A 26,696-nucleotide genomic window follows, 5' to 3' on the forward strand; every position below is an offset into this window, starting at 1 on the left:
AAAAAAAAAAAGGATAGAACATCTAACCATCCATCTTGACTACTCTGAGATACCAAAAAAGATCACAAAAACAAGCAGGATCCTGAAGAATGAGGAAAAGTTTGCTAAATACTCTAATCAGGGTTTTTGTTACAACAGAAAATAATCCTGACTAATTTAAGAGAGGAATTTTTTTAATAGTATTGTTAACCTACCTAGAATTATTGGCTAGAGAGAAAGACTTGAAAGAAACTAAGAAAAGCTACATCTTAGAACCAGAGTCAGGGCCATGGCATAGGAATAGCCTAGTTTAGTGTACTACCTGTTAGAATACTTACATCCCAGATATTGGAACCCACTGCAGTGAGTTCTGACTGCCTCTGCTTCTGTTGTCACTAACTCTGTCCTTCATTTTGGCAAAGCGTAGGTCATTGACCTTGCCATGCCAGTGTCAAGGAGGCCAAGAGAAAATAAGGATCTGACATTTTTAAATAGCACTGGAAAATGCCCCATCTTAGAAAGGACGTTCAGATGGTGTCAATTTAAAAAGAGGTTAAGAAAAAAAAAATTACTTCAGTTAGATGACTGAGGAAAGATGGTTAGAGGGGAACTATCCATAGATGCTCTTTGCCTATAAGTGGGAACAGAGGGGGAGTACGCAGTGGTAGAAGACAAATCTGGAAAGGGAGGTTTGGAACACATTGTGAAAGATCTCCTGTGGTGTTATATAGAAGTTCAGACACTGGCATCCCTCACAACTTACCCACTTCATTTCTCAAAGCATTTTTTTTTAAAGATTTTATTTATTTATTCATGAGGGACACAGAGAGAGAGAGACAGAGACACAGGCAGAGGGAGAAGCAGGCTCCATACAGGGAGCCCAACGTGGGACTCGATCCCGGATCTCCAGGATCATGCCCTGGGCTGAAGGCGGCGCTAAACCGCTGAGCCACCGGGGCTGCCCTCTCAAAGCATTTAAAGCACAAGTTTGGAATTTATCCTCTAAGTGTTTGAGATACATTATGGAATGGTGATAATTGCAATAATACCGTCTAACAGGCACTGTGCTGAACATTTCATATGTTCTTTTTCAGTGTTAGCTTTTTATCACTCTCATTTGTCTGATGAGGCTCTGAGAATTTAACAGTCTTAGAGCTAGTGATTTGAAAGCAGACCTTTCAGACTGGACAGTCTAAGCTTTCAGGTGCTGGACTGAAATGTACTTTCTATTAAATGCTGAATTTAGGAGGAAAACTGACAGCAGTTCCAGGCAGTAGTCTGGAAGATGTAGATCAGTGATTTGCAACGAAGTATCATCCAATTTAAAACTTGCAGTGCCTGTATCCCATCACACACCTACTGAATCAAAATTTCTGGGGAATGGGACCTAGGTATAGGCGTTTGAAGTATTATTTCCCTAGTAATTTTGGAGCATGCCTTAGTTGAGAATACAGGGCATGATGAGGAAGTCACTGCATATGACCAGCAAAGAGGGACAGGACTTGAACTGTTCAAGGCAGTCGTGCTGACACTGGAGTGGAAGGGATGAATCTGTGATTAACTTCATTTCAAAGATAAGTGGCACAATTTGGTGAATGTGGGGAGAGGGAGGGACTAACATTTATTAGGTGCCTATTGATAGGTGCCACTCTAGGTGTTTTAAATTTTAAAAACTGGGGATGCCTGGCATCTGCCTTTGGCTCAAGTCATGATCTCAGGGTCTTGGGATGGAACTGAGCCCCATAGTGGGCTCCCTGCTCAGCAGGGAGTCTGCTTCCCTCCCTTTGCCCCCTCCTCTGCTCATACCTTCTCTGTCAAAATCTAAAAAACAAATAATTAGTTAATTAATTTAAAAAACTGATGACACCAAATGCTGGTGAGTATGTTGTAGTTCTTACACATTGCATGTGGGAATAAAAATGGTTCAGCCACTTTCAAAACCAGTTTGGCAATTTCTTAGAAAGTTAAATATACATGACCTAGCCCTCTCACTTGTAAGTATTTGCCAAAGAGGAATGAAAACATATGTCTACTTAAAGAATGTTTTGGCAGTTTTATTTATACTCACCAAAAATTGAAAACAATCGATATATCTATCAACTTGCAAATGGATAAACTGTGGTATATTCATACAACGGATTGTTACTCAGCAATAAAAAGAAACTACTGAAACACAACAACCATGGAACAGTCTTAAAAGCACTATGCTAAGTGAAAGAAGCCAAACACAAAAGACTACATTCTTTATGACGCCACTTATGAGACCAACAGAAATCACATCAGTGGTTTAGGGATTGCTGAATAGTATTCCATTGTATGAATTTCATAATTTATTCAGGTCACAATTTGAGCCATTATAATAGATACATAATGATATATCAATGTGGTTTTAATTTGCATTTCATTAACTTGAGGATTTTTTCATGTGCTTATTGGATATTCCTGTATCTTTTGTGGATTGTCTTGCATAGTTTTAGATTTAGTATAGGGTTGGATAGAATTGTAAGAATTCTATAGAGTTGTAAGAATTTTTTTACATATGCTGGATGTAAATGACAAGATATAAGTATCATTAATGCTTTCAGTGGCTTATCTTTTCATTTTCTTAACAATGTTTTCTTAAAGAGCAGAAGGTTTAAATTTTGATGATATCCAAATTATCAATTTTCTTCTTCTTTGGTTGCTAACGTGAGTTTTACATCTCGTTATAGGAAGAGGATTTGACAACTTGACAACTGTCCATCTTGCCCGTCATACTCCCACAGGAACACTGGTGACTATAAAAATTACAAATCTAGAAAACTGCACTGATGAACGCCTGAAAGCTTTACAGGTAGCAATATGAAAAAAAAGTAAGGTATTTAATGTCTATTTGACAAGATTACGTTTCTAAGAATTTTTTCCCCAAATTACAGTTCTTTCTATTGGAGAAAATTAGATTTCTTTCTTCTAATAATACTTGGAAGCCAGATCCATGAAAAAACAAATATATTCAAACTTTGGGATACTATTAATTCCCTCAAATGAATATCGTATTCAAAATGCTGGTCTGGAGATTTACAGTACTCCTAGTCCAATCACAAATAGTCATATAGGGAAATCGAAAAAACAAAAGTCAACAGTTTCCTTTCTATCCAACTAAGTAAAATCAACTTCTAAATTGATACATTTTGATAGAATTGCATTTCAGGAATACTATAATACCATTTTCATTGTCACTAATCATTTTTGATATAAAGAAAACATTTTGTTTTGATGTCCCAATTTTTGAAGTATACACGTATATTACACAGAAAAAAAAGATTGAAAGAAATTATAGTGAAATGTTAACAGTGGTTGTCTCTGATTTAGTTAGAAGTGATTATCTTCATATTTTTATGTATTTTTAAATGTTTCTGTATTAAGAACATAGTGTAGTTATCAGAGTATGACCTCAGGAGTCAGACTAAGTTCACATCTCACTTCCACTCCTTTTATTGATTATGTGCTTTCGACCAAGCTTTCTGACTTATTTTAAGTTTCTTATTTTCTGTTTCTCTCCTGTAAAATAGGGATGACCATATGACATACTTCATGTCATGGTAGTGACATTTAAAGAGATGGCAGCACCAGTAACTTAGTACTAATAAGCTCTGCTGAGTGTTAGCTGCCACTTCTGTTGTTACTTTCATCATAAGGGGGGAAAAAGTTGTTTTTAAATGTCTTGTCTCTTGTGTGTTTATCCTAGAAAGCAGTGATTCTATCTCACTTTTTCCGGCATCCCAATATTACAACTTACTGGACTGTTTTTACTGTTGGCAGCTGGCTTTGGGTTATTTCTCCATTTATGGCTTATGGTAAGAAAACTCATCTTAGATAAAGTAACTTGTAGTTTAGCCTGGAAGTTATAAGGATCTTAGATTTATGATTCTCTACTTTTAATTTATAAATCTGGTGGCCAAGTCTAGATTTCATGATAAATTTATGTATCTGGTTCATGTTGACTTTTAGTCTTTGGAAAGAATGGGTCTGATCAATAATAGTGAAACCACTATTGCCTCCCTAAGAAGTCCATGCCTTTGAACAAACGGTCTCTTTCCTTCAGTTTCCTGCCTATCATTGCAGAACCAGTATAAGTCTTCAAGCAGTATGTTTTCTCACCTAATCACATCATCTCTGTCCTGATTTTTCTCATTGTAAACTTATTTTACTGTATTGTAATATCTGTATGTGTACCTGTCTCATTTCACCAGACTTGAGCTTCTTAAAGCCAGGATCTTCTATTTTTCATTTTGGTGCTCATACTGTATTGAATAAATAAATGAATTCTATAGCTTTGATTTTTAGGACTTTTGAGAATTGCCTCTGGATCGAAAAATAAATATATCCACACAGTATTTTCTCAGTAATACTGAAAATTGTTTCTTTTCCTTTCTAATCTCTAGAGTATCATTAGGAAGGTCTTTTTGGAGATTCTTGAAGGAAAATTACCTTTGCATAGGAAAGTGGTTAGACTCTAAAATGTAACAGAGGTGTGTGTATGTGTGAATTTATGGTTGAAAGAACATTTAAAACATAAGCTAGAAGCAAAATCACTTTCAGTGTTCAATGAAAGATTTCAGGTGTTTCTTTCAGGTTCGGCAAGTCAACTTTTGAAGACTTACTTTCCTGAAGGGATGAGTGAAACTTTAATAAGAAACATTCTCTTTGGAGCAGTGAGAGGGTTGAGCTATCTGCATCAAAATGGCTGTATTCACAGGTATTTACTTATTTGTATTTTATGGAATGAGAGGATTTTAGTGGAAGAAACCATTTAAGGAGCTGTTAGGAAAGAACAGTTGAGTGTGAGTGTTAGGAAGTTTGTAAATGAAAATTGAAGGAGAAATGGGCCAGTAGGTACAGTAATTGCTTACAATTTTATGTTCATTCACCAAAAATGTTGAGACCACATCCTCTTTGCCAAATGCTGTGCCTGATGTTGTGGTGGAGCACCTGCCCTCAGGAAATCTGGGGTATAAGCTATAGATAGCGATCATGGTTGTCTCTTTTGTTTTTCTTAAGCAAATAAAGAGCTTCTGCTTTTCAGCTCTATGTCATATTTACATCATATACCAATTGGAACTAAACCTTTGATTTCTAAATATTTTGTAGCACCTTGAGACTTTCATATTAAATATCAGTTCTCTTATTTTTAAACTGTAGATGCAGAAATAATTGGTGGAATGTTAAAAACAATGTTCTGTGATACACTGGGACTTTTTCTCTTTTAATTATTTTTAAATAAGCTTATTTCTTTTACTGTTTATTTCAATATTTTTACATCTTTTTTTCTCACTGTACATTTTTAGAAACATTCTGGTTAACTGAGGAGTTCTAGCGGACTGTATTCTAATTAATCAAAGCTTATACAGAGAGAGTTAATCAGATTGTTGGCCATCCTACTCTATTAGTTTCTAAATTCAGTATTTTGGATGAAGAACAAGGCTCTTCTATAATTTATCTAACAAAGGAAATATTTATATGACATCTCTGTAAATGTTAATACCATGAGAGGCTGCCTATTGGATAATACTGCATTTAACTTTAAATTCCAACTTTATGTTTCAAATATTTTTTTTTAGACTTTTCTTTGGGTATTTTGCAACAGTATCCTAAAACAGTGAAATTAATTTGATTCCATTCCTAGTGTGAAAAAAAATATTATCCCTTCCAAATATGTAGCTGTTTCCCTTGTTCTAATGCTATGCTAAATAGTTGAAGGATTCCCTAATTCCCTGAACATTTCATATGTGTATGTATACATATATATGTATATGTGTTTGTATAAGCATACTTACATATAAGTGTGCTATTTTATAAAGAGTATTTGATTTCCAAGAGAATACATGGATTTGTTCTGACCAGATTTTTATCTTCATTGGCCAATTTCCTAGTATTTAGCATTGTTTCTTTTTGTTCTAGGAGTATTAAAGCCAGCCATATCCTCATTTCTGGTGATGGCCTAGTGACCCTCTCTGGCCTGTCCCACCTGCATAGTTTGGTTAAGCACGGACAGAGACATAGGGCTGTGTATGATTTCCCACAGTTCAGCACATCAGTGCAGCCGTGGCTGAGCCCAGAACTACTGAGACAGGTCAGGTGTGGCCTTCGTATTGGGTTGTCTGTGCATCTTGAGTGTCTTCTGAGCTTCACTAAAGGACAATTGCACCCTTAGATTTGGATTGGTGAATGGCCTACTGCAAGACTTTTTTTCTCTTTCTTGTAAAAATTATTAGGTATATCCTGATTTCTCACTTATGAGTTTTTTCCACTGTTCAACATCCTTTCTCGAAAAAGCACATGTATATAACTTTTTATTGTTATTTTCACTAAAGAAATTCAAATTAATTGTTCTACAGGATTTACATGGATATAATGTAAAGTCAGATATTTACAGTGTTGGGATTACAGCGTGTGAATTGGCCAGTGGGCAGGTACCTTTCCAGGACATGCACAGGACTCAGGTAAATCCTAGTAAAATCCCCAAACTACTTTTCTTTCATAAGATCCCTTATATTCTAGATAATTTCCTTTAGACATCTTTGTTCTTAGAATCTTTGTTTTTAATGCTTTCTCTGAAATGGGTTGAAGGAAATTTTTCTTTCTTTTAGATGTTGTTGCAGAAACTGAAAGGTCCTCCTTATAGCCCATTGGATGTTAGTATCTTCCCTCAGTCAGAATCCAGAATGAAGAATTCCCGATCAGGTGTAGACTCTGGGATTGGAGAAAGTGTACTTGTCTCCAGTGGAACTCGCACAGGAAATAGTGACAGGTTGCAAACTCCGTCCTCAAAAACTTTCTCTCCTGCCTTCCTTAGCTTGGTACAGCTCTGTTTGCAACAAGATCCTGAGAAAAGGTAATATTGGCCACTTGTAAATAACATCAAACTTAAGTGTTTTATATCTTGTAGAAGCTTTGTAATACACCTTTCCCACCAAATTCAAGTCTCTTTTATCAGTCTTTTGATGAAAAAATTATAATTAATCCAGAAAATATCAATGCTAAAAACAAGGAGAGGCAATGAGCAAATGGGAAGAACTGGATCCAAAGTCAGAAGACTTGGTCTCTAGTCTCAGCTATATCATTTCCCAACCAAGTCATCTTGTAAAAATCACTTCATTTTTCTGAACATTAATTACTGCATTTATATTTATACATTCAGAAACTTTCAAGCAGTACAAAAAATGTTAGTTGCTGCTATAATAATATAAATTCTCATAACTACATATTAGTGTTAGTATTTCAGAAATAAGGTGTGTCTTCCCTTTTCTTTAGCCTCTTAATGCCTAGCATACTTTCTTATAATTAGTAAGTGCCCAATAAATGTTATTTTTCAAATTAATTCTTCCCATTAGTCAGGGTTATAGGTAAGAATTTGGCTTCATGACATTTCTTTTTCCTTTTAATTTTTTAGTATTGAGTTTTATAACTTTAAAGCTAATTTCTAATACATTTTTACACATAAAAATACATTCTAATACAAAGTTCTATTTTTTTTTATAACTTCTTAAAAAATTTAGACCATCTGCCAGCAGTTTATTGTCCCATGTTTTCTTCAAACAGGTAAGCTGATCTACCTTGTGTTGTCTAGATGTTTTTAAATACCATTAAAAATTCGTTTCTTTTTGTTGGCTTAATGAGACAGTTTGGTAACCAAAATTCTTAATAATGACTTCCTTATAAAGTAAAGTTAGAAAGTCTATAATTTAACTACAAAAAAAATTTTGTTTTTAAAATATTTCCATTCTGCAAAACAAGATAAATATCATTAAATGTTACTATACCCTCAATTTATATTTTGATTAGAGACATTTTAGTTTACTGGCTAGAGATGATCAAGGGGCAAAATAATTCTGATAAAACTTAGATTATTTGCTTATTTTTTCTTCCTGTTTTCAGATGATCAAAGGCATTTTTAGTGAAAATACCAGAAAACAATCTTAAACGCTTTTAACATTTAAAAAAGTCATTTATACATAGCTAATGTATTATGTACCAACAACCTTACTTTGAGTTTCTTTAACAGATGAAAGAAGAAAGCCAGGATTCAATACTTTCACTGTTGCCTCCTAAGCCATCAGTAGCACTGTCTCCAGTGTCACCTTGGACTGAGCCGGAATGTGATTTTCCTGATGAAAAAGACTCAAACTGGGAATTCTAAGGCTGTCAAATCCTTTATGTCCTAGATACTTGACACTTTCTCCCTGCTGCTTTTCTTCTATGTTGCTAGGTACAAATACTAGAATTATACTTGAAAAACAGTTGGTGCACTGGAGATTCTATTGTTTAAAACCACTCTGTTCAAAGGAGCATGAATTTATAGCCTATTTTGTTAACTCAGAGTTCTAGTATCACTCCAGGAAACTTTAGAATTATGAATCTAGCTCTATTTAGTGTCACCTGTTCTCATTTTTTTTCCCCAAGCTGTGACTAACTCCTCTTCTTGATCTTTCAATGTAATTTTTGAGCCAGTTAATTTTTTCAGCATTTTGTTACCCTCGGGGGAATAAGCCCTCAGAGGATAAGTGCTTCCAAGGACATTTTTTTTACTTCCAGATTCTCTAGCCTTTTTGATCAGCTGTTGTTAGACCAACAGGCTAGTTTATCCTGGCATCAAAACTCTTTTCTGTTAAAGGGAAAATGTTTATACTTTCCCATTTTATTCTGTTAATACTTCTGGTAATATGAAACTGAGCCTCACATTAAATGATTCACTTGAAATATAGTTATAATTTGCTTTTTTTTTCAAGAGGCTAAACTGACACTTTTCTACTATAAATTATAGATCCTAAATTCGTGCATCCCGTGGGAGCTCAATAAAGATTTATTGAATTGAATTTATGCTTTTATTTTTCTTTGGGATGATTCTAATTTCTTTTGCCAAGGAAAGCCCCTTCTCAGATTTACAAGGGACACCCTGGTATTTTTTCAATGAGGCAGAAGAGGTTCTAAATGACATAGAGATCTTAATGATTTTACCTTATTAGCAAAAAAGAGATATAACTCAAAGGATATATAAACTAGTAAATTGGGGCCTATCTCACTCAGTTAATAGATTGTCTTAATCTTATTTAAGATGATTATCTTAAGAGTAAAGAATTAAAACTAATAAGACAAATAATGTCAAAATGAATAGATCATTTGAAACACAAACCTTTTCATATTTATTGGTCAGTTCCCCTCAAGAATGTTTAGGTTACTCCATCAAGCCATGAAGACCTGCAAAGGTGGAGGAGGAAGAAGAGATGAATACCAGTTGAGGCCCTGAGATCATCTGTACTGGTGGGGGCTGTCATTCATTCCACGGACTTCCTCCTAGTTTCTCTAGGTAACAGAGGTACACAGAAACCATAGAGCCTAGGTAGGGAGTTGATGTTACTGCAAAAGAAGGACTCTGGAAGCCATGAAAGAATGCCCCTCAGATTTCCTGTATTAGAGTTCTCTAGAGAAACAAAACCAATAGAATATTTATTATAAGGAATAAATTTGGCCATAAATGTGGCTCATACTATTATGGAGGCTAACAAGTCCCAAGATCTGGAAGGTGAGTGTGCAACCTGGAGACCTAGGTTGTCTCTTGATATGTTACAATATTGCCATTAGAAGTTTAGTGAGGTAAAGGGATTTCAGTTTTCACTTAGTAAGTATTTTCTCTACCACAAGCTTTCCTAAGTATTATTGGTCAATTGCCTGTTAGTCCTCAAATCTATTTATTCAGTCTTCCCCTGCTCTGCTTCATTGGGAACTACATTTCCCTTGCACCCTCACTCTGGTTTCCAGGAAGCATGAGTGGAAGATCAGCGTATACGAAGAAATGTGGTATTTCTCACCTTTTGTCCCACTTCCTTGTTTCTGGTGGGGTCTCTGGCAGCAGCTGCATCATCTTTGTCTTCTGTTTTTGGCACTCCGGTAACACCACCTCTTGCTACCCCTTCCATCTGAGGGCTGGTATCACTTCCTGCTCTTGCTAATCTTTGGATTGCCTCACACTCCCTTTTGGTTTCTTAATCTTAGTTCCATCACTGATGAAACCAGTCTACCTGAAAGATCCAGAGTTACCTTCCTAATTACACTCTGATTGATACACATACTGACAACCTTGAAGATTACTAGAAATTCTTGGTCTCAAAAAAAATAAATAAATAAAACTACTACCTTGATTGTACCATTACATGAATGATCGAGAATCCATTTTCCAATTCTATTGAAGTCCCATAGTGTTCATGATTTGTGGTAGAAAAATTGAAACTGACCAGTATTCTGTAAATTGAAGCTTTTCTCAAGAGCAAACCAAAGTCTGACAAGATATAAATATTGTACTTGATAATAGAATAGAGGCACCTGGGTGGCTCAGTCGGTTAAGCATCTGCCTTTGACTCAGGTCATGATCCCAGACTCCTAGGATGGAGGCCCACTTTGGGCTCCTTGCTCAGTAGGGAGCCTGCTCTTGCCTCTCCCTGTGCCTGTCCTCTGTCAAATAAATAAAATCTTAAAAAAAAAAAAAAAAAAAAAGGAATAGAACATATTGGAGCCTGGGAAGATGGTGGCATAGGAGTATCCTATGCTCAGCTTGTCCCATAGATACATCTAGGTAACAGCCACATCAGTGCAACTAACCCCCAAAACAACCCAGACTAGCAGAACAGGCTTTCCACAGTTCATTGTAGAGGAGGCCACAAAGCAAAGGTTAGGGGGCAGAAATGCAGTCAGTACCCAAACTCTCGGCAAGACTAACCACAAAAGGATGCCACCAGCAAAGAGAAGAGAGAAATAGACCACACATCAGGTACCCCAGATACAGGGGAACTGCACTGGGAATATGAGCTACCACAACATCTGGCTTTGAAAAGCAGTGGGGCTTAATGAGTTTTAACCCTCAGTAGGGCTTAATTCCCGGGACTTTAAAGATCAATGGGCTCAGCTCTAAGAGACTGATAGGAAACTGAGTCCCCACCCTTTAAGGTATACCATAACAAACAATCCTGCTGAGATATAACATAGAAGCAGCAGTTTGGAAAGTGCCTGGATACATAGGAAAGAGATTTATCTACTAATTTCAAAATATACACTGGCGAGGTAGGAATCTTTAGGAGACTTGTTCCAGAACAAAAGAGCTGGCAGGAACACTTCTCCACTGCCTAAATAGCTGGGCACCTTCAGGAAACAGCATGAACACTCCACCTAGCTGGCTAACACACCACACTCTGCCCCATTTCTGTGGATCTACCCCATCCAATCTATCCCAGTTGGGAAGAGTCCCTCCAATATGACTACTGCAGTGTCACATCCTACAAGCAGCTCCCACTAACCAGTGCCACTCCAAAGTTACTCCTACCCTGGGGAGAAGGGAAGATAACCATACACAACAGTTTGTGGCCCCAACTGTGAACTGGGGCCAGACATCTAATCTGAATGCTATCACCACCCATTAATAGGGAACAACTCAGAACACCCTGCAATTTGGTGTGACCCTTAACCCCAGCAAATGGGCTGAGGGCAAGCATCTGGTCCAAACCCAACCATATGCCCAACACAGCCCCAGACTGGCCCCTTAACAGCACGGGGCCCAAACCCTGCCCTCAACAGGCAGAGAGCCATTGCAAATGACTGGACTGAAGGCAAAAGTGACTGAATCACGACAGTAAGGTGCATGCAACACAGAAGAAACATTCTGGAAGTTCCTGGTTCTAATGAATGGGAGGACATACACTGCACTACAGGACCCCTTCTTCAAAAGGCCACTACTTGAAGATCAGGAGATGTAGCTGACGTTCCCCAAACAGAACAGATAGACAAAATGAAAAAACAGAGGACTGCCCCAAATGAAGGAACAGGACAAAACCACAACCAAAAAAACGAAATGGAGATAAGCAATATGCCAGATACAGAATTCAAAGTAATACTCATAAAGACAATTGACATGAGAAAAGAGATCAGGATCTTAATGAGACCCTCAACAAGCAGAAAATTTTATATATGTATATATAATGTATGTATACATTATACATACATGTATGTATGTGTGTGTGTGTGTGTGTGTGTGTGTAAACCAATCAGAGACTAACTCAAAAACTGAAATTAAATTACAGTAGAGGAAATAAATAGTGGACTAGAGGATGCAGAAAAATGAATCAGCTGGAAGGCAAAGTAATGGAAAGCTGAATAGGAGAAAGAAAATAGAATCATAAAATATGCAAATAGATTAACAGAATTCAGCAACACCATCCAATATAATAACATTTGCATTATAGGGATCCCAGAAGGACAAGAAAGACAAAAGAGGGGAAGAAAATTTATTTGAATAGCTGAAAAATTACCTAATCTAGGGAAGGAAACACATCCAAACCCAGGAGGTACAGTGAACCCCCTATAAAATCAACCCAAGGAGATCCACACCAAGACACAATAAAATAGCAAAGGTAGTGATAGAGAATTTTAAAAGCAGCAAGAGAAAATACAAGGGAAACTCGATAAAGCTATCTTCTGATTTTTCAGCTGAAACTTCACAGGTCACAGGGGAGTGGAATGATATATTCAAAGTGCTGAAAGAAAAAAACCAAAAATACTCTATCTTGCAATATTATCATTGAGAATAGGAGGAGAGAAATAACTCCCCAAACAAAATATAAAGGAATTCTCACCACTAAACCAGCTTATAAGAAGTGTTAAAAGGAATTCTTTCAGTGGAAAGAAAAAACCATAAACAGGAGTAAGAAAATTAGAAAAGGAAAAAACTCCACAGGTACATACAAACATAATAAAGGTAATAGATAAATCACTTATAAGACCAGTACAGAGGACTTCTGGCAAAGATGGTGGAGCAGAAGGGCCCTAAACTCCCCTCATCCTATGGATACAACGAGCTAACACATCAGTAAAACCCAGAAAAATGACTCAAAGGATGGGAAAAGATCCACCAAAACAAAATGGCAATAAATGCATATCAATAATTACTTTAATGTAAATGGACTAAGCACTCCAATCAAAAGACAGGGTGATAGAACAGATAAAAAGGCAAGACCCATCTATATGCTGCCTACAAGAGAATCACTTCATACCTAAAGACACATGCAGATTGAAAGTGAGAGGATGGAGAAACATTTATGCAAATGGATAGGAAAAGAAAGCTAAGGTACCAAAACTTAGACAAAATTGACCCCAAAGACTAACAAGAGGTAAAGGCCACTAAATAATCATTAAGGGGGGATCCCTGGGTGGCACAGCGGTTTGGCGCCTGCCTTTGGCCCAGGGCGCAATCCTGGAGACCCGGGATCGAATCCCACGTCGGGCTCCCGGTGCATGGAGCCTGCTTCTCCCTCTGCCTGTGTCTCTGCCTCTCTCTCTCTCTCTCTGTGTGACTATCATAAATAAATAAAAATTAAAAAAAATAATCATTAAGGGGACAATTCAACAAGAAGATATACAATTGTAAATATTTTTGCAAATAACATGGGAGCACCAAAACACATGAAACAGTTAATAACAAATATAAAGGAACTGACAGCAATACAATAGTAGTAGGGACTTTAACACATTTTTACATCAATGGACAGATCACCTCAACAGGAAATCAATAAGGAAACCTTGGCTTTGAATGACACACTAAGCCAGATAACTTAATAGATACATTCAGAACATTTTATCCTAAAACAACATAATACACATTCTTTCTAAGTGCACATGGGATATTCTCTAGAAGAGATCACATATAAAGTCACAAAACAAGTCTCAACAATTTCAAAAAGATCAGTTATATCATGCATCTTCTTGAACCACAATGCAATGAAATTAGAAAACCACAAGAAAACATCTGGAAAGAGCACAAATATATGGAGTTTAAATAACATGCTATTAAACAATGCATAGGTCAACAAAGAAATTTAAGAGTTAATAAAAAAATACATGGAAACAAATGAAAACTCAGTGTTCCAAATTCTTTGTGATGCAACAGTAGCAGTCTAAGAGGGAAGTTTATAGCAATACAAGGCTACCTCATAAAGCAAGAAAAATCTCAACCTAACCTTATAACTAAAGGAAGTAGAAAAAGAAGGAAAAACAAAACCCAAATCCAGCAGAGGAAGAAAATGATAAAGATTGAAGCGGAAATAAATGATCAACAATAGATCAACAAAACAGCTGTTTTTTTGAAAAGCCAACAAAATTGTTAAGCCTCTAGTCAGACTTATAAAAAGAGAGATAATGCAAACAAAATCAAACAAAAGAGAAGAAATACCACCACCACCACAGAATTACAAAGGATTATAAGAGAATATTCTGAAAAAAATGTATGCAAACAAACTGGATAACCTAGAAGAAATGGATAAATTTCTAGAAACATAACCTACACCAAAACAGAACCAGGAAGAAATAGAAAATTTGAACAGTGAGATTACCAGCAATGACATTAAATCAGTAATCAAAAAATTCCCAAAAAACAAAAGAACTAGATGGCTTTACAGGGGAATTCTACCAAACATTTAAGGAAAATAGTTAATATCTATTCTTCTCAAACTATTCTAAAAAAATAAGAGCAAGGAAAACTTCCAAATTCATTCTATGAGACCAGCATTACCCTGATACCAAAATCAGATAAAGACTGAAAAAAAAGCCCAAACCCAATTTCCCTAATGTATACAAAAATCCTCAACAAGTATTAGCAAACCAAATCCAACAATATATTTAAAAAATCATTCACCACAATCAAGTGGAATTTATTCCTGGGATGCAAGGTTGGTTCAATATTTGCAAATCAATATGATATATCACATCCATAAGAACAAGGATAAGACCCATATGATTATTTCAATTGATGTATAAAAAGTATTTGACAAAGTACAAAATCCATTCATGATAACAACCCTCAACATTTAAGTTTAGAGGGAGCATATCTCAATATAATAAAGGCCTTATATGAAAAACTCTCAGCCAATATACTCAATGGCCAAAAACTGACAGCTTTTCTTTTAAGGTCTGGAGCACTCTCACCACTTTTATTCAACACAGTACTGGAAATCCTAGCCACAGCAATCAGACAATAAAAAGAAATAAAAGGCATCCAAATTGGTAAAGAAGTCAAACTCACTATTTTGAGATGACATGATACTATATAAATATAGAAAACCTTAAAATTCCATTAAAAACTACTAGAACAGATGAATTTAGTAAGGTTGCAGGATACAAAATCAATGTACATAAATCTGTTTATTTCTATACACTAATAATGAAACACCAGAAAGAGACATTAAAACAATGCCATTTACAATTACACCAAAACTAAAATATCTAGAAATAAACTTAACCAAGGAGGTAAAAGATCGTACTCTTAAAACTATATACGCTGAGGAAAGAAATTGAAAATAACACAAAGAAATGGAAAGATATTCTGTATTCATGGATTGAAAGAACAAACATTAAAATATTTATACTACCCATAGCAATTTACAGATGTAATGCCTTTCAAAATGCCAGCAACAATTTTCATAGAACTAGAACAAACAATCCTCAAATTTGTATGGAACCACAAAAGACCCTAAATAACCAACACAATCTTGAAAAAGAACAACAAAACTGGGGATATCAGAACACATGGTACTAGCAAAAAATAGACAGATCAATGGAACAAAATAGTCCAGAAATAAACTCATGATTATATGGTCAGTTAATCTTTGACAATGGAGGAAGGATATGCAATGGGAGAATGATAGTCTCTACAAGAAATAGTGTTGGGGAAACTGGACAGCTACATGTAAACAATGAAACTGGACCACTTTCTTACACCATACACAAAAGTAAACTCAAAATGGATTAAACACCTAAATCTGAGACCTGAAAACATAAAAATTTTAGAAGGGAGCACAGGCAATAATTTCCCTGACATTGCAGTAACAATATCTTTCTAGATATGTCTCCTGAGGCAAGGAAAATAAAAGCAAAAAATAAACTATTTGGACTACACCAAACTAAAAAGCTCTGCACAGCAAAGGAAACAATCAACAAAATTAAAAAACAACAATGAATAGGAGAAGGTATTTACAAATGACACAGGCAATAAAGGGTTAGTGTCTAAAATATATAGAGAACTGGGGATCCCTGGGTGGCTCAGCAGTTTGGCACCTGCCTTTGGCCCAGGGTGCGATCCTGGAGTCCTGGGATCGAGTCCCAGGTCGGGCTCCTGGCATGGAGCCTGCTTCTCCCTCCTCCTGTGTCTCTGCCTGTCTCTCTCTCTCTCTTTCTCTCTCTCTATCATAAATAATAAATAAATAAATAAATAAATAAATAAATAAATAAATAATTAATAATTAATCTACCTTTAAAAAAATAAAATATATAGAGAACTGATACAATATATCTCAAAACCAATAATCCAACTAAAAATGGACAGAAGATATGAATAGACATTTCTCTAAGGAAAACATCCAAAGGGCCAACAGATACATGTATAGATGCTCAACATCACTCATCATCAGGGAAATGCAAATCAAAACTACAATGAGATGTCACCTCACACCTATCAGAATGACTAAAATAAAAAACGCAAGAAATAATAAGTGTTGGCAAGGACATGGACAAATAGGAACTCTAGTACACCACTGGTGGGAATGCAAACCAGTGTAGCCACTGTGGAAGGCAGTACAGAAGTTCCTCAAAAAATTAAAGTAGAATGCAATATCAATCATAATTCTAGGTAGTTTAATCAAAGAATACAAAAACACTAATTCAAAGGAATACATACCCTCCTATGTTTATTGTAGTAGTATTTACAGTAGCTAAATTATGGAAACAGCTCAAGTGTCCACTAATAGATGAATGGATAAAGAAGGTATAGTAAATAAACACAATAGTATTCAGCCATAAAAAAGAATGAAATCATGTCATTTGCAATAACATGGATGAAGCTAGAGAATATAATGCTAAGCAAAATAAGCCAGTCAGAGAAAGACTAATACCATATAATTTCACTCATATGTGTCATTTAAGAAACAACAAAGGGGAAAAATAGAGCAAGACAAACTAAAAACAATCTTTCAACTATAGAGAAGAAAGACAAATACCAAACGGGAAGTAGTGGGAGGAGGTGGGTGGGAAGAGGAGTGAAAAAGGTGAAGGGGAATAGAAGTACACTAATCTTGATGAACACTAAATAATATATGGAACTGTTGAATCACTATATTGTATACCTGAAATGAAAATACCACTGCAAATTAACTATACTGGAATAAAAATTTAAAAAATACAGAGATTAAAGCACGAAAGCAGTAATATCAATTACATCCATAAAAACTGGTCAGGGATTCACAAAATAAAAGGATGTAATATGGGGATCTCTGGGTGGCGCACCGGTTTGGCGCCTGCCTTCGGCCCAGGGCGCGATCCTGGAGACCCGGGATCGAGTCCCACGTCGGGCTCCCTGCATGGAGCCTGCTTCTCCCTCTGCCTATGTCTCTGCCTCTCTCTCTCTGTGACTATCATAAATAAATTTAAAAAAAAAAAAGGATGTAATATATTCCACCATATATATAAAACATGCATGAGGGGAGTAAACATTTAGTGCTTTTAGTATGGGTTCAAACTTAAGTGACTATCAACTTAATATAGACTGCTATATGAATAGGATATTAAATATAAACCTACTGGTAACCACAAATCAAAAACCTATAATAGATAAGCAAAAAAATAAACAGAAAGGAACCCAAGCATATCACAAAGAAAGCCATCAAACTGAAAAAGAGAGCAACAGAAGACAGAACTACAAAAAACAATCATAAAACAAGTAACAAAATGACAATAATTACTTTGAAAGAAAATGGGCCAAATGCTGCAATCAAAACACAGTGACTGGATTAAAAAAAGATCCATCTTGTGCTCCTATCTACAAGAGATCATTTCAGAGCTAAAGACATATGCAGATTGAAAGTGAAGAGGTGGAAAACATTTATCATGCAAATGAAGTGAAAAGAAAGCTGGGGTCACAATATTATATCAGACAGAACAGACTTTAAAAAGACTGTAACAAGAAAGAAGAACATTACATAATCATAAAGAGAACAATCCAACAAGAAGATATGATTATAAACGTTTGTGTACCCAACATAGGAGCACCCAAATACATAAAGCAACTATTAACAGACATAAAGGAAGAAATAGACAGTAATACAATAATAGTAGGGGACTAAAACATCCCTTTTAAGCAATGGAGAGATCATCCAAACAGAAAACAAGAAATCAACTGAGTTGAATGACACATTGGATGAGATGGATCTAACAGATACATTCTGAACATTTCATCCTAAGACATTCTTTTGCAAGTGCATATGGAACAGTCTCCAGAATAGATCACATTAGGCCACAGTCTGAACATATTATAAAAGACTAAAAGACTGAAATCACATATCATACGTCTGACAACAATGCTATGAAAGTAGAAATCAACCACAAGAAAAAAAATCTGGAAAGAACACAAATACATGGAGGTTAATTAACATGCTACTAAGCAATGAATGAGTCAACAAAGAAATCAAAGAGGAAATGAATATATACATGGAGACAAATGAAAACAATGGTTCAAAATCTTTGGGATACAGCAAAAGGCATTCTAAAAGGGAAGGCTATTGCAATATAGGCCTACCTGAAGACGTAAGAAAAATCCCAAACAACCTAACCTTATACCTAAAGGACTTAGAAAAGGAAGAACAAACAAAAGCAGAAGCTACTGGAAGGAAAAAAATAAGATTAGAATAAAAATATATGAAATAAAAATAAAAAATAAACCAATACAATAGGTTGATGAAACCAGGTGCTGGTTCTTCATAAAGTCAAAAAAATTGATAACCTTTAGCCAGACTTGTCAAAAGAAAAAGAGAGAGACAGAGAAAGAACTCAGAATCAGAAATGAAGGAGGACAAATAACAACCAACAGTACAGGGGATCTCTGGGTGGCTCAGTGGTTTGGAGCCTGCCTTCGGCCCAGGACATGATCCTGAAGTCCCAGGATCGAGTCCTGCATCAGGCTCCCTGCATGGAGCCTGCTTCTCCCTCTGCCTGTATCTCTGCATCTCTCTCTCTCTCTCTTTCTCTCTTTCTCATAAATGAATAAATAAAATCTTAAAAAAAAACAACCAACAGTACAGAAATACAAAGGATTATAAGAGAATATTATGAAAAATAATATGCCAACAAATTGGACAACCTAGAAGAAACAAAGTCGTAGAACCATATAAATTTACAAAACTGTATTGGGAAGGTATAGAAAATCTGAACACTGTAATTACTAGCAATGAAATTGAATCACTAATCAAAAACCTCTCAACAAACAAAAGACAAGGACCAGATGGCTTCACAGGGAATTCTACCAAACATTTAAAGAAAAGTTAATATCTATTCTTAAACTATTCCAAAAAAAAAGAGCAAGGAAAACTTCCAAATTCATTCTATGAGGCCAACATCACCCTGATACCAAAACCAGATAAAGACTGTATGGAAAAAAACCCAAAACCCTATTTCTCTGATAACCATAGATATAAAAATCCTCAGCAAAATATTAGCAAATGGAATACAATAATACATTTAAGAAAATCATTCACCACAATCAAATGGGATTTATTTCTGGGACACAAAGGTGGTTCAAAATTTGAAAATTAATCAACATGACACATCACATTAACAAGAAAAAGGATAAAAACCATATGATCTGGGGATCCCTGGGTGGCTCAGCAGTTTAGCACCTGCCTTTGGCCCGGGGCGCGGTCCTGGAGTCCCAGGATCGAGTCCCGCGTCGGGCTCCCTGCATGGAGCCTGCTTCTCCCTCTGCCTGTGTGTCTGCCCCCACCTCTCTCTCTCTCTCTCTCTCTCTCTCTCTCTGTGTGTGTCTATCATGAATAAATAAAAAAAATCTAAAAAAGAAAAAAAACATGATCACTTCAATACATGCAGAAAAAGCATTTGAAAAACTACAACATCCAATCATAAAAATTGTCAATGAATCAAGCTTAGAGAAACATATTTCAACATAATAAGGGCCATATATGAAAAGCCCACAGCTAATATCATACTTAACGCTGAGAACTTTCCCTTTAAGGTCAGGAACTAGATAAGGATGTCCATTCTCATCACTTTTATTCAACACAGTACTGGATATCCTAGCCACAGCAACCACACAACAATAAGAAATAAAAGGCATCCGAATTGGTATAGAAGTAATACTTTCACTCTTTTCAGATGACATGATACTATATATAGAAAACTCTAAAGACTCCACAAAAAAACTGCTAAAACAGACTAATGAATTCAGTAAGATTGCAAGATACAAAATTAATATCAGAAATCAGTTACATCTCTATACACTAATAATAAAATAGCAAAAATAAAAATTAAGGAAACAATTTCACTTACAACTGCACCAAAAAGAACCAAATACCTAGAAATATACTTAACCAAGGAGATGAAAGATCTCTACTCTGAAAACTATAAAACATCAATGAAAGAAACTGAAGATGACATAAACAAATTGAAAGATATTCCTTGTTCATTGACTGGGAGAACCAATATTGTTTAAATGTTCATACTATCCAATGCAATCTACAGATTTAATGCAATTCCTATCAAAATACCAATAGCATTTTTCACAAAACTACAACAAATAATCCTAAAATTTATATGGAACCAGAGAAGACCTTGTATAGCCAAGGCAATCTTGAAAAAATAAAAACAAAACAGGAGGTATCACAAACCCAGATTTCAATGTATACTACAAAACTGTAATAACCAAAACAGTATGGTGATGGCCACAAAACAGACATATATACCAGTGAGAGCCAAAACATGGAAATAGCCCCAATGTTCAACACACACACACACACACACACACACACACACACACACACACAGACTATTGTTCAGCTATCAAAAAGAATGGAATCTTGCCATTTGCAATGACATGGATGCAACCAGAATGTATTATGCTAAGTGAAATGAGTCCAAGAAAGACAAATACCATATGGTTTCACTCATATGTGGAATTCCATCAAAACAGATGAACATAGAGGAAGGGAAGTAAAAACAAGATAAAGACAGAGAGGGAGGCAAACCAGAAAAGACTTAAACATAGGGGTGAGAGGTGGGGTAATTGAGTGTCAGGCATTAAGGAGGGCACTTGATGTAATGAGCACTGGGTGTTATATTAACTGATGAGTCATTAAATTCTACCCCTGAAACAAATACTACACTATATGTGAATGAACTTGAATTTAAATTTTAAAAGAAAAAAAAAGGATCAATGGAACAGAATAGAGGGCCCAGAAATAAACCCATGGTTTTAAGGTCAACTAATCTATAACAAAGGAGGCAAGAATATTCGATGAGAGAAAAAAATTTATTCAACAAATGGGGTCGGGAAACTGGAAAGCTATATGTAAAAGAATGAAACTGGTCCACTTTCTTACACTGTACAAAAAAATCAAAATGGGTTAAATACCTAACTGTAAGAACTGAAACCAAATTCCTGGAAGAAAACATAGGCAATAATTTCTTTGACACCAGCTATAGAAACATTTTTCTAGTATGTCTACTATGGCTAGGGAAAAAAATTAAACTATTGGGACTATACCAAAATACAAAGTTTTGAATAGCAAAGGAAACCATCAGCAAAACAAAAACAGCCTATTGAATGTGAGAAGATATTTACAAATTATATATCTAATAAAGCATTAATATCCAAAATATATGAAGAATTTATACAGCTCAACCTCCCAAAAGAAACAAATAATCCAATTTAAAAATGGGCAGAGGAGATGAATAGACCTTTTTCCAAAGAAGATACACACGTGAAAAGATGTTTGACATCCCTCATCATCAGGGAAGTGCAAATCAAAACCACAATGAGAAATTACCTAACACCTGTCAGAATGGATAAAATAAAAAACATAAGAAATAACAAGTGTTAGTGAGGATGTGGAGCAAAAATACCCCTCATGCACTGTTTGCCGGAATACAAACCGATGCAGCCACTGTGGAAAACAGTCTGGCAGTTTTTCAAAAAATTAAAAATAGAATTACCATATGATCCAGTAATTCTACTATTGGATATTTACCCAAAGGATACAAAAACACTAATATGAAAAGATATATGCATCCTTATGTTTATTAGAGCATTATTTACAATAGTCAAGATATGGCAGCAGCTCAAGTGTGCATTGCTAGATGAATGGATAGACATCACACACACACATAGGAATATTACTCAGCAATAAAAAAAGAAAGAAATATTGCTACTTGCCACAAGATGAATGGATCTACAAGGTATAATGCTAAGGGAAATAAGTCAGAGAGACAAATACCATATGATTTCACTCATGTAGAATTTTAAAAACAAATGAACAAAAAAAAAAGACAAAAAAACCAGACTCTTAAATATAGAGAACAAATGTAACTAGAGGGGAGGTAGGTCAGGGGATGGGTGAAACAGGTGAAGGGGATTAAAGGTACACTTACCTTGATGGACACTTAGTAATGTATAGAATTGTTGAATCACTATATTGTATACCTGAAACTAATATAAAACTGCATGTTAATTATACTTGAATTTAAAAAAAGAGGGGGGTAGAACCAATTCTCAGAAGTCTCTCTCAAATAATAAATAAAAATAAATCCTATGTTGATCTTGCTAATTTTTATGCAGTTTCTACAGTTTAAAATTTTTATTTATTTATTAATGAGAGACACAGAGAGAGAAAGAGAGGCAGAGACACAGGCAGAGGGAGAAGCAGGCTCCATGCAGGGAACCTGATGTGGGACTCGAACCCAGAACCCTGGGATCACGCCCTGGGCATGAAGGCAGGTGCTAAACTGCTGAGCCACCCTGGCGTCCCTGTTTCTACAGTTTAATGTGATTTCCTAAGTTTCATGCTATTAAAGAGGTCCTTTCATAGTTTTCTGAGTAAATTAGAAGAGTCGGTTCACCATAGGAGGTGCCTCAGGAAATAGTATTAAATCTGTTCTTATATTTATTTATAGTGCAAAAGTTGTAATAGCAGATGATATTAAAATTAGTGGATGTTCCCTAAGCCCAGAAAATTACATACTGTTGAATCTGGAAATATACTTAGAGCCAAAAATAAGTATATTCATAAAAAAAGGCTAAACATAAATAACTGCAAATAAAGACCCTGAACACTGGGTAGACAGAAATAATTTAGAGACTAACAAAGATTTGGGAAATCAGAGGACTATCAACTGATAGGATATTGTTATACAGTAAAAAGAGAGAAAAGCTGGAAAATAAAACTTAACAAATATGAACTGAATATGTATTTCTTGGTCTGTTCCCTAAGGTTCATAAACAAAAACACATTTACATCAAAAGTGCTTCTTTTTCATTTTAATTTAAACAAAATGGTTCTAACAAGATGAAATTTGGTTGATTTCTATCACACAAAAGGACATATCTCCAAACCATTTTGTTAATTGGAGAAATTGACTGTTGGCCTTATATATCGTTCTGAACTTTTAACATTTGGATAATATCACAAATGAGCGAACACTTTTCAATATTCTCTCTTAATCTTTTTTTTTGCCGCATTTTATGGATTTCATAATTTGGGATTGCATCATTGACGTACACTAAGCCTGCTGAAACCATTCGAGGACTTGTACATTTTCCATTGTAGCTCTCTCGCCGTTTGTTAACCTCTGGAGCAGTATTCGGTCTTGTGAAGTGTTTTAACTGATTATGGCTATCATCTGAGCTTTTTCCTAAAAGCTTTGTTCTTGATTTTGCTTGTTCAGCATGCTTAAATGGGGTCACAGGTATATCCTCAAATCTATCCGAACAATCCTAAATATTAAAATAAAAATTCAGGTTGGTGAGTTAGTTTTCTTAAAAATACATTCAAATTTCCAAGAACTGAAGTTTGTAATATCAACAGTTAAAGAGAAAAAACAAAGGCAACAAATATTTTATAGGCAGTCCCCAAATTCAGATCCTAAACCCAATGCCTCCTATTAGATCCTATTACAGAAACCATGCTTTTGGGGCAGCCAAGGTGTCTCAGCGCTTTAGCACCACCTTCAGCCCAGGGTGTGATCCTGGAAGACTGGGATTGAGTCCCTCGTCAGGCTTCCTGCATGGAGCCTACTTCTCCCTCTGCCTGTGTCTCTGCCTCTCTCTCTCTGTCTCTCATGAATGAATTAAAAAAAAAGAAAAGAAAAAGAAAAAAGAAACCATGCTTTAAAAAAAAAAAAGGCCAATGTTTCAAAGGATCTTGTATTTTAGAAGCGATAGAAGATACGAAGCTGGAAACCAGAAAAATTTAGGGGAGCTGTCCTTAGGAATCAGACTCCTAGACCAAGGCAGTTAGCCTATTCTATAATTCTTCTCCAAAATATATTTTCTCCAACCCCAAATATAAATCATGAACTGATATGTTATATCATCCAGAGTTTCATTCTTTAAAAGTTAATAAACATCTTCTTTAATGCACCTTCACGCACACATAGAGATCCTGGCATCCAAGGACATAGTTATATTGTTTAAAGTAATAAAAATTTTTATGTACATTCTGAGTAAAGAAGTAAAACATTTAGGAAAATAACTAGAAAGATATACACCAAAATTATTTTTTTAAAATTATCATTGGGTTAGGGTGATAGGATTATGGGCTTTGTTTTCCTTTTCTTTTTAAAAAATTTACATAATATGACTCTCTTTTATAATAAACATATAATAACCTACAATTATCCCTAACAAGGTATGGAGCTATTAGTCATTCCTACGCTAGTATGAACTAGTTTCCCATGCAGTCTGAGCATCTTGTCCCTTAACTCTTTGCAGAGATGACCACACCAAAGCAATAAGCTATCCTGATTTAGAGAGAAGGTGAGAATGAATTAATAGAATTGGAGGGTAGACAGAGGTTGTACAGGACTAAAAATTAGTGCAGCAAGAAAGATTTACAAAAAAAGGGGTATAAAGAGTCTAAAAACAAATTCTACCTACTTTATTTTTGCCTGGATTTGAAGAAGGCAAGGAAACATTCTTCCTCTTCCCCTCTTATGTATGTGGAACAATTAGGTAAGCCACATTTAAGGGAATTTCTGCTACTTTGGTAATATATAATTCTTGCTTTACAGATGAAATAACTGATTGCTGGAGTACCAGCCGAAGGGCATGCAGACCCACACAACTGGTTACTTTTCTGGATGGTCCTACAATTCAATTTCTGATCTTCTATTTTGACTCCTTTGGGAGATTCTTGGATTTTAGAAAAGAATCAGATGAGCAAGTCTTTCCAATGATCTGAAAAAAATGCTCTCCTACCACTCAATTTTCTCAACTCTACTGGAGAGGAAAGTTTAGGGACTGCTGGTTTAACAGAGAAAAATAAAGATAACTCCATCTCTCCTGCCCACTCTTAGGATAAAGTTTCTGAGATCCTATATGATCTCATATTATATGATATAAACACTACTTATTGTTTTGTTTGGAAAAATGATATTAAAGATTCAATTTGTGTAAAGGAACTTCAGAAAGTCTTTCCTTTCCCAAAACTATGAGCCCATCTTCTACTTCCTTGTCATAGTTGATACACACACGTATCCACTAAGTGTGTACACACACAGTCAATACTAAATTACCAAATTTAATAGGAAAGAGAAATCCAAAGTTAAGAGTATAAGCTGCATTGATAATATTTCCCCTGCTACTAATTTTACTGCTTACTAAAGCTAAATTTGCTTTACTATGAAAGCAAATTCAAAGCAACTGTTCTAAGAAAAAAAAAAAAAAGCAACTGTTCTAAATTAGACCTATTTTCTCATTCAAAGGATTATGCACATCAAACTATCAATGTAATACTATTTTGGGATTTACGAGTTCTCTCAGTTGTGGGTCATACCTATTTATATACACTAACGGAGAAGAGCAGTAGTCCAGAAAATTAAAGTAAGTCCTTCCATTCCTAGATTTTAACTTTGCTTTAGAATGGTTCGCATAAAGTCTGGCAGCAGGTTTACCTTCCTAATTGTTTTATGTTAATATTATAAATAGGTTTGAATTCCAAGTTTCTTAGCACATGATATACCAGAGGGGCAATGGTAATAGAAGTTAAATTAAAATTTTTTCATCCATAGTCCAGTAGATTATAAATGCATATATATAAATTTGAAAAAATTGCATATCTAATGCTTATCAGAATAACTGGCACATATCTTTGTTTACTGAAACAAATATAACTTAGCAATCTGAGAATTATATATTTATATCTGCATGAAAACAAAATCCCAGCTATGTTTCCATAGTATACAGCCACTGCCAATAATTGTATCGGTTGTGCCTGCATGGAGCCCCTGGCTGAGGGGTGAGTTGTGGCTGAAATCAGTTTTCCATGGACAGAGCAATGTGCTCTTGCTCCAGGGTGTCTCAGTCTACAGTGTCTGCTCAGAAGAAGCAGGGTGTCTTTTTCTAATTCGTGCTCCAGAGGGAGTGGCCTTTATCTATTTTACACAAAGGCACTAAATGTGTTACCAGTCCCCTGACTTTGTGACTGCGTTTTGAATTGGGTGAGGTGAATTTGAATGTCAGAAGAATTTTTAAAAATTTGACAGTCCGTATATCTTGGGGCAACAAAGGTTACACACATACTTGCATACAGACATATATACCCTAAAGTACATTATTTACAAACTTTGCTAAATACAAAACTAGAAGA

General features: G+C 35.5%; 2 protein-coding genes across 21 annotated transcripts in view; one reads left to right on the forward strand and one right to left on the reverse strand.

Moving 5' to 3' along the window:
• STRADB (STE20 related adaptor beta) overlaps positions 1 to 8,834 on the forward strand; it is a 35,953-nt gene extending 27,119 nt beyond the window's left edge. For all 4 annotated transcript variants that reach the window (XM_025441627.3, XM_049106640.1, XM_025441628.3 and 1 more), the window contains 8 exons: positions 2,691 to 2,812; positions 3,707 to 3,815; positions 4,594 to 4,717; positions 5,920 to 6,091; positions 6,357 to 6,461; positions 6,609 to 6,853; positions 7,518 to 7,560; positions 8,024 to 8,834. In XM_025441627.3, the coding sequence (XP_025297412.1) occupies positions 2,691 to 2,812; positions 3,707 to 3,815; positions 4,594 to 4,717; positions 5,920 to 6,091; positions 6,357 to 6,461; positions 6,609 to 6,853; positions 7,518 to 7,560; positions 8,024 to 8,158 (1,055 nt within the window). In that variant the 3' untranslated portion in view covers positions 8,159 to 8,834. The remainder of the gene's footprint in view (positions 1 to 2,690; positions 2,813 to 3,706; positions 3,816 to 4,593; positions 4,718 to 5,919; positions 6,092 to 6,356; positions 6,462 to 6,608; positions 6,854 to 7,517; positions 7,561 to 8,023) is intronic.
• Positions 6,295 to 26,696, reverse strand: part of C2CD6 (C2 calcium dependent domain containing 6) — a 127,210-nt gene continuing 106,808 nt past the window's right edge. For 13 of the 17 annotated variants that reach the window (XM_025441614.3, XM_025441613.3, XM_025441608.3 and 10 more), the window contains one exon: positions 23,354 to 23,824. In XM_025441614.3, the coding sequence (XP_025297399.3) occupies positions 23,477 to 23,824 (348 nt within the window). In that variant the 3' untranslated portion in view covers positions 23,354 to 23,476. Of the gene's footprint in view, positions 6,844 to 9,151; positions 9,217 to 9,827; positions 10,038 to 22,482; positions 22,541 to 23,353; positions 23,825 to 26,696 lie in introns of those variants that run through there. The other 4 variants (XR_003134280.3, XR_004812403.2, XR_003134281.3 and 1 more) reach the window with 4 other exon arrangements.

Source organism: Canis lupus, chromosome 37, assembly GCF_003254725.2.
Source record: "Canis lupus dingo isolate Sandy chromosome 37, ASM325472v2, whole genome shotgun sequence".
Lineage (NCBI taxonomy): Eukaryota > Metazoa > Chordata > Mammalia > Carnivora > Canidae > Canis > Canis lupus.